Source organism: Protobothrops mucrosquamatus, unplaced genomic scaffold (genome assembly GCF_001527695.2).
Source record: "Protobothrops mucrosquamatus isolate PMUCROS unplaced genomic scaffold, P.Mucros_1.0 scaffold223, whole genome shotgun sequence".
In the NCBI taxonomy this organism is placed as follows: Eukaryota; Metazoa; Chordata; class Lepidosauria; order Squamata; family Viperidae; genus Protobothrops; species Protobothrops mucrosquamatus.
In genome coordinates, this window is record NW_015386575.1 from 562,944 (window position 1) to 578,844 (window position 15,901).

At 36.4% G+C, this 15,901-nt stretch overlaps 1 protein-coding gene across 1 annotated transcript in view; it reads left to right on the forward strand.

Moving 5' to 3' along the window:
- The first annotated feature begins 9,827 nt into the window (after nucleotides 1-9,827).
- CHODL (chondrolectin) overlaps nucleotides 9,828-15,901 on the forward strand; it is a 24,502-nt gene continuing 18,428 nt past the window's right edge. Inside the window, exon 1 of the mRNA XM_015814130.1 lies at nucleotides 9,828-9,867. Within this exon, the coding sequence (XP_015669616.1) occupies nucleotides 9,828-9,867 (40 nt within the window). The remainder of the gene's footprint in view (nucleotides 9,868-15,901) is intronic.

The following is a 15,901-nucleotide window of genomic DNA, read 5'->3' on the forward strand; positions in this document are numbered from 1 at the left end:
TGCTCAGACAGTGGGCCTTACTGCACACGTGGAACGGTGTGCATGTATTTCTGCTCATACAGCTTTAATGTAAGTGCCATAACTGGTGATTTCTTCTGTTAAAATTCCAGGTCCATCCAACATTGTCCTGCATTGGTAAATCCACCTCCAAATGGCATGAACAATGCTCTGGTTACTGTAGGCATTGGAAGGGTTTTTCCCCTTTTTTCCCCTTGTTCCTAACACCATTTACTGATTGAACAGTTTATTTATTTTTCACATGTTTGAACTTCCTCCCTTAAAAAAATCATTATCTATGCCTCCTTGAAACTACTGGTCAACCAGTCAACGATTCAAGCTATAAACCAGCAGATGCTTTGAGATCTCTTGATTGTGTGCTCACTTTTGGCAGCACATATACTAAAATTGGAACATACAGAGATCTCTTGATTGCCATCTAGTGATCATCCAGTCAAGATGGAGCCAGTGGATATGTGCTACTAAAAGCTAGAGTTTGAAAAAGAGGGTTTGTTGTAGGGATTTATATGGGAACTGTAAACTAACAGAATCTACTTCAGATTAATCTAAACCAGGCATGTCAAACTGCTGGCCCGTGGGCTGGATGCATCAAACTGAAACTGCGTCCACTCTATTGCTGGCAATGGTGAAAAAGTTGCGATCCGTTGCGTGATGTTGCGTGACGTCACGTGATGTTGTGAGTTTGATATGCCTGATCTAAACTATGAATCCCTACAGCCAACCCCTACTAGAAGTAGCAGCCACTGGGAGTGAATTTTCTATCAAGCAGACTGCCAAGTTCCTTTCAATTACACTTTCAGTTATGGCATACATGACCTGCTCAGTTTCCTGGCTTTTACTCTCAGGGTTGATCACTGGATTAATGAATCAATCAAGCCATTTTAAGAAAAGTCATTGCAGAATTGGATTTCCTTTGCAGGCAGGAAAAGAACTAAGATATGGGTGAAGAGATCAGGGAGCAGAGTAATAGGTTTGTACCAGAGGTAAGTGCCTGAACAAGTGGAACCAAAAGATTGCTGGCATGGAACATGCCATTTCAGGCCAACTCCTCAATCCATTTCAGTGCACCATATACTCCTAAACACAGTATTTATATCAGAGTATTAGAAAAAAAGCACTTAAACTGTCCTCAGATCATTTCAAACTGAAGGAGAATGCTAAACAATAGGTAGAAGCATGCAAATGTGCTTGTGAAATGGTTAGTAGGTGATCTTTATGCTGGGCAAAAGAGATGTATCATTTAGAAAGGAATAGATATGGTAATTCTAGATAAGAATAATTAGATCAAACAACTAATTGAATTTAAAAGATGTTTGTATAAAATTTCCAATCTGCAAGTATCACAGAAATCTGGATTCATGTAGAATCTACTCTGCTTATAGTCAGACATATTTAATTAACTGACCCTTAAGGTGACAACTTTCTAATTTCAAGTAGTCACTAGATTTTTTCCTTGTCCTTGATCTGGAAGAAGCTGGAAGAGGAAGAGGCCCAATCCTAGTATATAGGTTGAAAGTTAAAGAGGAGACATGTATTCACATGTCAATAGGAGCAAATATCCTCAACATAAGCTAATGTCCTTTAGATAAAGTTATTAAGGACTTGAGTAAATTCAGAGTAGCATTAATGCTGTATTGCTGTTCTTATGCCATTCTTACATACAATCACATCTGAATTCCCCCCTTCCCCCCAAACTCCCCAGTTTTGGTGAAGATACTAGCTAAAGTTGATCAGATGTCTGCTCTAGACACAGAGGAAACTGTGTCAGGACCAACTTCTTTCTTTGGTTTACTAATTTTATTCAAATATTTGTTGATGGGCAGATTCAGATATGTGCTTTTTGCTAAGTGAATTTGAATTAGATAGATAGATAGATAGATAGATAGATAGATAGATAGATAGATAGATAGATAGATAGATAGATAGATAGATAGTAAGATAGTAAACAGCATTGCAGGGGACAAAGGATAAGTAGAACCACTGGTTTGCTTTTGTTAAATGACAAATTCAAACTGAAGAAATATATTTTATGGAGGGGAGCAAGTACTATATCTTCATTCATGGCAGTACTTTGTGAGAGCATACACTATATTTCTGTAAACCAGATATATTCGTTCTCCAAAAATGGCACTGAACTCTATTCCAGGGTTTAAAGCATCCTGGTGCTGTATGGGGCCAAATGTAGACTAAACATCTACCTTGTTTTAACTTTTTTCTTCCATTACATTTTCTTTGTTCTTCAGCCTCTTTATCCATCTTTTCTACTTACAAGAAATGACTCTGTCTCTCGCTGCCTTTCTCTGTCTCCCTCTTTAAAAAAATAAGGCTGAAGATTACATGAAATGAAAACAACAGTTAAATGTGCCTGAGGCCTACAAGTTGTTGATCTTTAAAGGTTTATAATTCAGTGTCCAGTTAGAAACTCAATGGATATTTTGGGTACCCCTGGTGAAATTGTATATTTCCATGAATTTCTTCACTCATTGTGACATATCCTCTTCTAGGATATACTTATATTTAATTGAATCCATTATTTGCTCAATCCATACAGTATTTTCTGTGCCAAAAGGATCACTGCAAATGATTTGTTTTGGAACCAGTAGTTTGGCCAGCAATACCTAGAGTAGTTTTTTGCATAGAATAGAAATATATTAATTAATATAAGCCCCTGGTTGTTCATTGAAACTAGATACAATGTAATGGATTAAATGCCCATTTGAAATAATAGAATATAATCCCCAGCAGAAGAAAGTATTGGCTGCCTCTGTACATTATGCAAGCCATAATATGGAGTTTGGAGATTTTGATTTAACATGATATGTGAATCCAGCCATGGAATAAAGCTTATGCAGCAGGCAATAGTTCAAACAATCATGTCAGTGCAACGTGGGAATCCAATTTCTCACATAATTTCTCACATAATTTCTAATATAATTATGTGGCAGTTTAGTGAAACTTGTTTTCATCTGCAATAGTAAAACTGACCTTTGTAACAAAATGTTATACTGTATGTGATCATTTATACTTTAATAATATAATGGAACATGTTGCCTTATAGTTCACCTGGGTCACTAATCTGACATCCAGGATTCATTCTTTGACCCTGTGCCATTTGTGATTTATCAGTCTTAGAAAGATATGCTGAGATCTGCTTGCTCTAGACTACCTCACATTGAGATGGGCTGTATATGCTTATTCACTCACTGCTATGGGAAAGGCACTCTATGTATGCTCATTAATAACTTTTAAGCATCACCATCAAATACCAAATTTGGGGAAAAAAATATTTGGATTATGGTAGTTATCAGATTGAGATGTGTATGCAGACAAAAGAAGGGACGTTTAAAAACCCAGCAAAATAAAACCACATACTTTATGCTTTCTTGGCAGCCCTCAATTAAACCTGAACACTGGGAAAGATCGATGGTGACGGCTTTCTTTTGCCAGATGAATTTTGGCAACCGCTTTTGATAGCCCCTGCAAACAACCGGCTCGGGAGAGAGGAGGGGGCTGCTGAATCCGCTGTTTTCGAGGGCCCCCCTTCCCCCCACTGAAAGCTCCACTGCTTCAATTCAGACTAGAGATCGATAGGATGGGGACGGCTTTTCCCCAACGGAGACTCCCGGTTGGCAAAAGGCCTATATAACCAGCAGACAGCAGCTAAAGCTTTCCCACTCCCTGGCTTCCAGCATTAGCAGGCAGGGCAAGCCAACCAGGGGCTCCGGCAACAAGCGTCTTGGTCTCTACGGACAAGTCTGCCTGGGGCTGGGGTTGACCAGCGAAGGCGTTGCATTTCTTGGAGCAGGAGATGAGTAGAAGGATCACAACCAGACCGGAGGCGGGGTCTCGGGAAGCCTCGGCTGCCGCGGCTTAGTACTTTTACTACGCCCCCAGCGCAGAGACCCTTCGGTGACTTGTTCCCAGGGAAGTGTCGGCGCTGCTGCTGCTGCAAGCTGTCTTCTGCTGTTCTTGAGGCTTGGTGAGACGTTCCCTGAGCCGGTCGCTGCTATGCTGCCTTCCCAGGGCCGACCTCCCATCCCGCTGCTGCTGGTCGCCTGGTTGCTGTGGGCGCAGAGCTGCTTCTCCCAGCGCCTCTTGAGCGGTGAGTAAAAGGAAGACGCATCCAATCTATTCCCGTTTGGGAGAAAAGTTCATTCTTGGATTCCGCTCCTCCAAGAGGTCCCGTTTTAATCTCTAGGGCTGCTCTTTATTATCCTCCGCTTTGTTTCCTGCTGCAGCTGACCAAGAGCTGTTAGCGGTCCTTTGAACAAAGGCTAAAAGTTTCGAAAGAGAAAATTCTCCGGAACTTCTCCTAATCCCAAGTGCATTGTGATCATTTAGTGATAAGGTAGATGCGTTCCATGGATATCTAGAAGTAATCTGTGTCTAGTTTTGTACAGCCGGGGAGATGAGCAATGCCAGTTGAAACAGAGTTTCGATGACACTATGTGAGACAATTTAACACTTAGATTTAGACATGAACACTGCTGAGATGCTACACATCTACAGTATATCCTTCAGTCTTCTGATTTTCCAAGCATGTTTGCCTTCTCACTCCATCTCCTCCCATACTACTTACTTTGAAATGTTGTTTGCTTTATCTGCCTTTTTCTGCTATTAATAGTATGTCCATTAAACATCATAATGTGTTACCTTCGCAGAGAAAAAAAAATTACTCAAAATCATATAACAGTTATGATGGAATGACTCTCTGTAATAATAAATACAACTAATAGTAATTTTGGTATAATGAAAATGTGTTTTTCTAGATTTTGGCTTATGTTTCTAAGCAATCTATTCTAATTATTCCAATCTTCTAATTTTTTTTTGTTCCCAAAGCATCCACTAAACTTTAATTTCAATTAATATCAACAAAAGTATTCACCCTTCCTCCATCAAGGCTGTATAATGTATTCTGCAGTCATTTCCCCATCCTATTCTGCTCCCGGGGTACAAAAGTATGAAGCATCTTTTGCATATGTCTAAGGTTTCAGATATGATTACAATCTTCTGATTGATAATGTGATTCAGAAAGCTCAGGTTTTGAGAACAGTTGTCAATTAGAGTCAGTGACTCTATAAAGTATAAACAGAGTATAAGTCTTTCTTTTTTACTTTATGAATACCTAAAAGCAAATATACCAAAATTGATTAAATGAAGATATTTTTCTATCCTAAAATATTCTCATCTGTCCAAACCACATAATCTTTGAAGCAGAGTGTATCACTATCAGAAGTTCTCTTTCAACTATTGGCTACATAGTAGTAGTAGTAGTTATTTGTATGAAAATGGTTCACTAAAACAGAAAATGGGGAACCAATTTCAAGTTAGTCATTTTGGAATATGTATCTTTAGAGAATAATAGAACTGGAGGGCAGTTCAGCTTATCTAAAGTCTAACACACTGTGTCTTTGTTTATAAGAAAAGAGATGTCCATATATTTTTTTTTCAAAGAAAGCTTACAATTTTTTTCCACAAGAAGTTCACATGATTAATTATGGTTACTTATGAATATTTTTATATATAATTTATATATGTAGTTCATAGTTAAGGTGACTGTATGTTAGAGTTAAAGTAAGTTTATACTTGTTTATATTATGGTCGGGTTGTTTGGGTTAAATTTGGATTAGTATATGTTTAATCCTGTACTCAGCTCTGGGAAGTCGGGGGGGGAGGGGGGAAGGGGATTAGGGGATTAAAATTACAAAAATTGATGTATTTATATGTTATAGGTGAATAATAACTGTATTGAAAAGAGGAGATGCTCGGTTGGCACCCCAAACTGCACTCGAAGAGGCGGTTAAGAAGGAAGAGGGGATGTAGTTAGGTGGAAAGGAGGAAGGTGGAGAGGTTGTGGGATCAGAGGGAAGAAGGACAGGAAAGTGAATGAGGGTGGAGGCAAGGCGGGGACTGCTGAGCGTCTCCGAAAATGTACTGATTTGGATTATTTTTTATTGCTTGTATAGGTAAATGCATCATATTGGTATTTGTTGGTTAATTACAAAAATTAATAAAATTTTATTTAAAAAAAAAGAAGAAGTTCACATTACACACTTGAATTACATTTTCTTTGTTATGGGCTAGAGTTCAAAATACTGTTTCCCTTAATGCTATAACTGGCCAGTTCTGGATATAGAATTGTTACAAAATAGAGCAGGCATGTTTCTGATGCCAACCAAGGATGATATTTGTAGCTCTGGGTTGAAATGAAGAGTCCTGATGATGTTACCTAGTTTGGGTAATGAAACATTTGCAAGAAAAGAACCAAGCTCAGAGAGCACCAAGGACCCTACATTTTTATGAGACATTACATAATGGATTTTCTCACCTGTGTCATACCATTGCAAATAATCATAGATGGGGAAGCTTTCTACCATGGGAGGGCCAAGAATTCACCACAGAGATACTGATCTCATTATAACTGTGATTGTGTGCTGCATTCAACTTTTAAAAAAGTTTAAATTGAGTATAGTTTTTATAAAGTTGCAGAGTACATGGATGTAAGTAATCTGTACCCCTCCAGTTGTTCCTTGTCCCTGCTGGACTGGCTGGGACAAATTCAATATTGGGAAGTCCACAAGTATTCCATTCATGGCATGTACAGTAGAAACAAATTAATGACATATGAAAGACTAGGTTGGTTAGGACAAATATGATTCACTATGTTAAAGTAATTTGTGTCACAGAAACAATGTGTTCCATTCTATCAAGGCCAAGAATGACATTTGTCTTTTGATGTGGATTTTGTGACAAAACGTGACAATTTTAAAGATGATAATGGCACCCACAAGTTGGAATAGATACCAAAATCTAATACCCAAAGGAAACACATTTTACTTTTCTATAGATATTTGTTAGTGGGGAGATAATTCTTATATATTAGGGCAAGTTAGACAGCAATATCTACAGTATGTTAAGGTTTGGCAGCCTTTTAAAAGAACAGCTGGTCCCATATATGAGGACCAGCTGTTCTTTTAAAGGACTGCCAATTCTTAACATACTGTAGATATTGCTGTCTATTTGCCCTAATTATGTTTCCTTGTTTTCTCTCACTGAAAGCATATCATGAAAGATTTCTACAATTAATAAGTACCAATGTGATTCCTTTGACTACAGAATATTAATAGCACACCTTTCTACTGTAAATTTTATGACTGTAAATATATTCTGTTAGTTAGATCTCCAATGAAAGGCCTGGATGATCCAGATGATGAATGATGACTAGCTGGTTGCTTTTGGCAAACCAAATGGCCAATATTAACTACAATGTTGACAAATTTTCCCCTTTAGTTATGAGAATGCAGAAGCAAATATTGTCCAATATGGTCGAAACACTTTACGCTGTGACAGTTTTTAATCTTCCTGTGTATCACTTTATTATTCATGAATTATGATAGATGTATGTGTCTTACTGCATAAATGGGCACCACCATTGAGAAAGCTCTGGTATGAGTTCTGTGTGGATAAAACTCTTTCAGAGATTCAGGTCCTCAGCTGGACCTCTCCCACTTCTTTCCAGGTGAGCAGATTTATTCTGGTGATCTCATAGTGAAAGAAGTGTGCAGATACACACATCTTTGTCAGAAGAAAGTGCTCCTTAAAAGATTTGTCCAGCCTTGTTAAAGATGAATAACATTTCTTTGTCATCAACCATTATTTCACATACTGAGGTATACAGATTATATTCCCTTTTCCTATATTGAGAATACTTGTAGATTGGTATTTGAACTGATTGTGAGAAGCAAAGTACATGGCTTCCAATTCTAAGCAATATGCTTTAATAGGCCTGTGCAAAATAGATCCAATCCATTTAAAATTGTTGATTCAATTTTAGAAAATCAAGTGAATTCAAAAAGCCATTATCACATAGTCCAACTGAAATGATTGGATTAAGATGGTTAATTCATTAGGAAAAAAGGTGGGGGCCTATGCAAATACCCATTAATTTATCCAGTTAATCAATAAAGATCTTATTTGATTTGATGAATTAGAAAGTCAATTTATCTTAAAATCAATTGCACTGCCACCATTTTTAGATTTAGTTCTCATCAGGTTGCAGGTAAAAGAAAGATAGGAATCTGGATACAAAAAAAAGGCACAAGAAAAAATGTCTACCCTTACACATTTCAGTAGATTTTCTTAGGTATGATACATCTCAGCTGATATATAACAAACCCTTATCCATTTTATCTACTGATGTGATGGAACATTTCTGTAAGAACTAGAACTTCTGATCCACCTACTTGTTATTTACTGCTACCTTTTAATCTTCTGAATAAGAAGAAGTGGCATTTCAATCTAGACAGAAGTGTTGATTGGGCCACGAGCAGGAAATAAATCAATGGTCCTGGTCACAGTGGAAAGGAAATACACTTACTTATGGAAAAGGACTAAGGAAAGCACTTTTATCCCCAGATATCCCACAATAGCATGAGCAAAACTTAACACAACTGAAAGAGTAAAAGAATTTCCTGGTGATATTTCTGCTAGAAAAGTATTGTTCCTGTGGATGATTAATAGGCGATCATAATTCATATTCCAAATCCTCTTTTGTATATGAAGACTGCTAAGTCATCATTTGTACTTAATGTAAGGATTTTTAAATATTCCACAGAACTGAGACACTAGACCAGTGGTGGCGAACCTATGGCACGGGTGCCAGAGGCGGCACTCAGAGCCGTCTCTGTGGGCACGCGCGCCGTCGCCCCAGTCCTAGGCCTTCAGCTGGGTTTTATAAAACCTTTTCACTTGAGGCCTCCGCTGCCATGTGCAAAAAAAAAAAAAAGTTCAATCAATCAGTCAATTTCAACTTCTCGCGGGAAAAAAAAATCTCACAAAGTTGGAATTGATTGATTGAACTTTTTAGTCCCACCCATTCTGCCATTACCACCGCAGCCACGCCCACCCAATGGGCCACACACACCCCAATGGGCCACACCCAGCCAATGGGCCACACCCACCCGGCACCCGACGATGCATAAGTGGGTTTTGGGTTGCAGTTTGGGCACTCGGTCTCTAAAAGGTTCGCCATCACTGCACTAGACAATGGTGGCATTAGTTGCTTTATTGTTGTATTGATCCATTAGTCTATATGCCTATCTGTAGTTATGCTGGCCCAATAAATGTGAAAGGGAAGGAGCAGATCTTATTGGAGTTTAGGAGGTACAACTGTGTAGTCTTGATTCTGTAAAAGCATTTGAAGAGACACAGATAATAGTACTATTGGAAGCTGATACATTGTCTGGACAAATGCATGGCAATATCCTTTGGGAGAATAAGATGATTTCAGAATTTGGAACAAGATATTGCTGATGTTTGCTGACATCCTTCTGGAGTCATTGCCATCTGATTTAGATGAATGGAGTGCTATACTGATGTCTGGATTAGTAAATAACCAGATGAATGTCAACAAAATGCAATCCAGATTAGATGAAAGTTCATTCTGCTTTTACTTTGTGGATCCAAAATGATCTACGTAGCATTCAGATTTGTTAGATATGCTTGCTTTTGAAACTCTGTTGTGCTGCTCATGGGACAGACCTAGGAAGACAAAGTGTCATTTAGAAAAAAATATTAATGATCTCTCATTAACGTTTGGCTTTATTTGTGGTCTGGGATCAGGTACTTTATGTATCTTGTTTATCATAGTCTGTCAAGAAATCACTGACTGTCAGTTCTTATATGTTTGGAATACTAACAAACACCAAGGCAAACAACATAAATTTAAATGCATTTTTTATCTATGACTCTGATTTTTTAAGTTAAAAATTTAGAAATATACAAAACACAAAGACTAAGAGATGGATAGCATGGGGATGAGTCCTCTTACTCTGTCAATCACCTTCAGCTGTAAGTGCCCCCCAAGCAAAACAAGTCAACTGGAAAAGACAAGTTTTAATTCCCTTCTGGAAGACCAAAAGGATAGGAACAGTTTGGGTGATAAAATATTCCACATGGACGGGTCCACAGTGTAAAGGCTCTTCTCCTTGACCCTGTCTGCTAGAATTCATTAGTAGATGTGATCTGTAGCAGGTCTCTTCCATTGGCATGAGTTAGTGGGCTAATTCCACTGGAAAAAGACAGCTCCTCAGATATCTTTGGTTTTAGCAACTACATACCACATTTCTGTCCTATCTAGATTATAAGTATCATTTTTCTTTTAGCAGTCTAAAGGAATTCTTTTTATTATTATTGTAAACTGTCTAGTGACTTTAGTAGTGTTACATCAGTAATCAGAGACAGCAGAAATAACATCAAATGTTGTTTCTTTTTATTAGGGTATGTTTCCATAAAAGGCATAGCCCCTTAAGCAAATGCTAGTTTCTAATACTAATGGTTTGTAAATTCAGAGAGGCAAAGTATGCTATTTAGGGTGGCTTTCGGACCTACTTTATAGAAAAGAATTCTCTTTGGAAGAATCATCAGAGGATGGAACTCTAGATACTATATCTTGTGCTTTAAAAAAAATTGAACCCATTTAAAACAGATCTATAACTGTTATTTGAAGGAAGAAGCATGCAATATCGCCATGTAGGGAAGTAGTTTATATATACAATACTCTGTTGTGATTTTAACATATTGTTTTCTCATGTCATCTTGACTTCTCTGTTTTGACTGGAGTGATTTACTTCCTTTTACTGTAGATTTATAAGCAGGTCAGAAGTTATAAGAAGTTACTTTGTAGAGGAAGAAATACTAGCACAGCTGAGTCTATAGCTGCCCTTCCTCATCTCTAATGTTTTCTAGATCTTTTTTTTTTTTTAACAAAGGACTGAAATAGAAGAATTGCTATTATCTTTGTTTAACAAACTGGACATTGGAAATCTGGCAAAACATTTCTCCTAGGGCTTTTCTACGCGAACTAAAAAAAACAACAACATTTGCCCTCAAGGATCTGGAAAAACATGAAATGATGCATTCCTATTTCAACTCTACTTTGTCTTAGAAGACAATAGCATACAACAGTGTGTCAAGAAAAGAATTTTCTTCTGAAAGATGGTCCTTGTGTTTGAATATATAGCAATAGCACATAGACTTATATACTGTTCCATAGTGCTTTATAGCACTCTCATCATATTTCCTCCAACAATCTGGGTCCTCACTTGGAAGGCTGAATCAAGCTGAGCTGGTCAGGATCAAACTCCTGATTGTGAGCAGAGTTAACCTGATAAAGGAGAATATTTGTAGCTCAGGGTTGACATGAGGGATCCTTGATGCTCTCTGAGCTTGCTTGTTTTCTTGCAGACGTTTCATTACCCAAACTAGGTGACATCATCACTAGCACAGATGAAACATCTGTAAGAAAACAAGCAAGCTCCAAGAGTTAACCTGCAATACTGCATTATAACCACTATGCCATTATGGTTCATATATGTGCTTCTTGATGCCTTAACTTTGTACATATAAATGTAACTGAACTTTGCAAATGTGTTTATGCGCATATATTTCTGCACATGTGTGTAATTTTCCCCCATAGGAAGATGTTTTCATGGAAAAGGGAAGTGGGAGGGCACAGCAGCAAGTCCAGTGGAGGAGGACATAGTCACATGTAGTCACAACTCCTGCCAAAGTGATTCAGCCAGGATTTTCTTATCTATGAGTAGAGGAGATGAGTAGATTAAGGGTTCAGTTTAGATGTGCACTAAGTCTGTCCAGAGTAGTTACTTTCCCTTCTTTCCCCTTTTTAAGTACAATCAAACAGTGATGGTAAATTGTTTTGCATTATCAAAGACAATGGGCAATTCTACTACTACTATTCAGTCTTACCTCTAAAATGAACTTCAAAAAAGATACCTTGAGTTTTCAGAATTTTCATAATGAGTTCCATAAAGTAGTCCTGACCTTTATTACTTAGTCCACCTTTTACTGTTCTGGCTCTTTCACGACATGAAGTTTACTGTATTTTATAGGTATTTATCTCACTTGCTCCTAAGTGCCTTATGACTATTTTTCATATTATTTATGCTCTATGCTTATTGTTTAAAATACAATAGGTTAGAATGTCTTCAGCTGGCAGAAGTGTTGGATTTTAAAAAGTTGTGATGACAGAGTCAGGAAAATTTGCTGAGTGGTACATAACCCACCCTGTTGTTTCTATGACATCACATAGCACAAAATGATGATAATACAGTTTTCAAAAAATGCAATTACTTTAAGTAACTGCTGGGCAAGGGAGAAGAGAATTAATCTTATTAGTTGCCACTTAACAACCAATATATTAATCAAAGCCATTATTCCTTAAGGACTGTTGTTTGCTGTCAGTTTATTTTTGTTTTTCATTTTGTTTTTATTTGAGATTTTTTTCTGCAATGTCAATGTACATGATTGCATTTACATATTGAAGTAGGAGAGTGGAATATTAAAAACTATTTAGTAGCGAAACAGACATAAAATGATTGATATTTAACAACTGTACTAAAGAATGGCACAATCCAGAGGCAGATTTTCAATAAAGCTAATAATGTTCAACTAATAACTACACTTCTACAATATACAAGCAGAAAATAATGAGTATATATCAATCTATATAACAGGGAATTTAGAATACAGTAATAGTTATCTTCCTGCCCTGTCTGGAAACTAAACAACGCAATAATGGGTCTCTATATATTATTTTAGCTTTGGGAGTTGTTACTTTTTCATGAATGGCTACTGTGAAGCCAGACATTCTGACACTGATATTGCAGAAATTTGTAGAGAAGATAATAAAGACACTGATATATAAACCCCTGGAAAACAATGTGATAATTATCAGAAAGCAGCATAGTTTTTATTACGAACAAATGTTGCCAGACTATCTCATTTTTTGATCAGGTAGCTTCCTGAATAGATGTAGCTTTAATATATTTTGACTTCAGCCAAATATTTGACAGAGTACCCTATGACATGCTGATTAGCTAGCTAGCTGAATGTGGCTTGGATGGCATGACAATTAAGTGGATATATAGCTGTCTTGAAGTTTAGGTTCAAAGAGTGCTCTTTAATAATCCTACATCAATCAATCAACCTTTATTACGGTCAAAGAGCAGCATAAATCTTATATCATATTGGAGAAAGATTGAGAGGGATGCCACAAGGCTAAGACCTAGGTATTTTATTCCTCAATATTTTAATTAATACTTTAATTATGAGTTGGTGATGCGCTAATTTTTTTTGGATTGCTAACAAAGAGTTAAAGGGAGACTGGGATAGCTATTTCGAGCTAATTAACTCTCATCAGCCAGCCATACCCTTCTGAGATTCGAACACACACACACACACACACACACACACACACACACACACACATGCTTAGATGACATCTTCCTTTATTATTATTGAACATTTTTCAAAAGAGAGGCCTTGTAGTTGTATTCAGGTACTGAGCTATGCTTACAGTACAATAATTAATTAAAAATGTGATCTTTGGTCTAATGGTCTTTGGGAAGATTTTCAATTTGAAATTAAAATTGAAACATGTTTATAATAAGCCAGTAAGGAATTTTTTATAAGCCTACAGTAAGTGCTCTCTGACCAAGTGGTCAGTTGGATTTTATCAGACTTACATTCCCCGTGTCTCTGTTAGGACGATAGGTAAACAACAACAACAACCACCTTTCAGCTGATTTTATTGCATGGTATATTACATCCACATTTTTTTTTAAAAAAAGGTTCAGTTGAAACTCAGACATTTTCCAAAGACCACATAGTAACTTTTTACTAGAATATTGTCCTCTCAGTGTATCTATATATGTGCCATACACTGTCTGCTGCTGTCAAATTTTAATTTGTTTCTTTTCTGAAGGACAAGCTTATATACCTCAAATTCTTAAGATAAAAAAGATTTGTGGTGTTGAATATGTTTATAAAATTATATCATATGCAAAGCTTGCAATACTTCATATCTTCTATGTGCTGTCCGAGTCCCTTGAGAAGCTAAACAGTGTAATCCGAGTAGGACTCTTAAGTCTTTGGCTAGAGTTGCATAATGTATTGAACCATAGATTAGGTAACCACATTGATTCTACAGTGTTATGTGAATCCAGTCAGTAAAATTAGCTTATGGTTTAGTGCATTGTGCAAGTCTCAGAAAGTAGGTAATTCCATAAATCACATATTTTGGTCTATTGTTCGGCATTCAAATTTGATATATTTCAATGTCTTCAGTTGAGATATTGCAGATAAATTGATGAGTAAGACTAGGTTTTCGAAGATAAATATTTTTCAGCCTCTGTTTTCAAAATTGTACTGTTTCTGTCAACTGAAAATAACTGTTCCTTTGTGACTTCTCAAAGTAGTATTTGGTGTCCAGAGAAAATAATGTGTGTCTACACCCATGTGGCTCAATGATAGGGAGGCTACCATACATTTCTGCAAGACACTGGTGTTATCAATTTGCAATGAATAGACTCTTGGCATATTCTTGAGAGACATTTTCACATTGGTTGCCAGGATAATTTAAAATTTAAAATTATTTAAAATTTAAATCACATAATGTAAATTACATTATTTAAAGTTGAAGTTCCATATGATCAAGGAATAGCAAAGAAAACTCTATTAGGTGAAGAAATAATAAATGTATTTCAGCCTTTTATTTTATATTGTCTTAAATTTATCAAGGAGAACTAATGCCAACATTTATACATTTGCCACTTACATAGAAAATAATAATATTGTCATAATTAATAATTTGGTGCACAAATGCCATGAGAAAATAATATATTTTCTCTTCTTAAGAAATATCTAAACAACTAAAATTGTTTCACTTTCTCTTTTATATTTATTTGGTGATTCAAAAAACAATTCCCTTGTATCACTTAATGTAACTAGATCTGTACATCTTTTGAAAATCTATGAATACTAAAACATTGCTGACTAAGATATGCATACAAATTTTGATCTTACATATACTCTTTCCACTTCAAAGGTGTACAGTATTATTGCAAATACAGAACTGTTCTTAATTAATCCATTTACACTACATATTAAATATTTAAACTACCTAGGACCTCTTAGGTTTGTTTGGGTGGATATACCCAGAATTTTTCATCAGGATCAAGTTAAAATTACTATATTGCTTTACATTAAATCTAGTAAATGCATACAGTACACGGATGTACAATACATCACTTGATTTCCATATATATGATTAGTGGTCATGTACCAGAAAGAATTGGGGGAATGCCTGCAACTTTACAGCTATAAATAACAATACTATTTTTAATATTTCTCCATACAACCATCAAGTATATATGTTATACCAGGGGTGTCAAACTGCTGGCCTGCAGGCCAATTGCATCATGTGGAGGCCGTGCCCACCCCAGCTCCGGCAATGCAAAAAAAGTCACGACATGTCACGTGATGTGGCGAGTGTGACACCCGTGTGTTATACTGACATTTAAACCACTTTTCAAAGTTCTTGAGTGATACTTTTATTTAAAAGCATTGTTCTTTGACAAGAAGCTATGAAGGTATTAACCAGAAAATAGTGAAGTCATAAAAATAGAAAATGCTTCCAGAGCAACAGTAAGCTAAAAGAAAGTGGAATCTATGCTGCTTCTTATACCAACTCTAAGTAATATTGGAAGATCTATAGCCTCACCACCAATCAGTGTAAGAAGTCTATATGGGAAAAAAATTTAGGTGCAGCTACAATGTCTTTTTTTTTTTCAATATAAAATTTTATTGTTTTTATCATAAAAGAAGAAATACATCACAAGTATTACACAATGATTTATCCCATCCCCCCACCCCCCAGACTTCCCAAACCAAACCTAGGCTAACATTCAACTACAAGTAAACAAATATTAATATCTCTAACTCCAAACTCTAAACTTAAACAATCCATCTCCTCCGTGTTAATAAAAATTATTCATTTAATTAGTTCTTCAAATACCCAAAATCT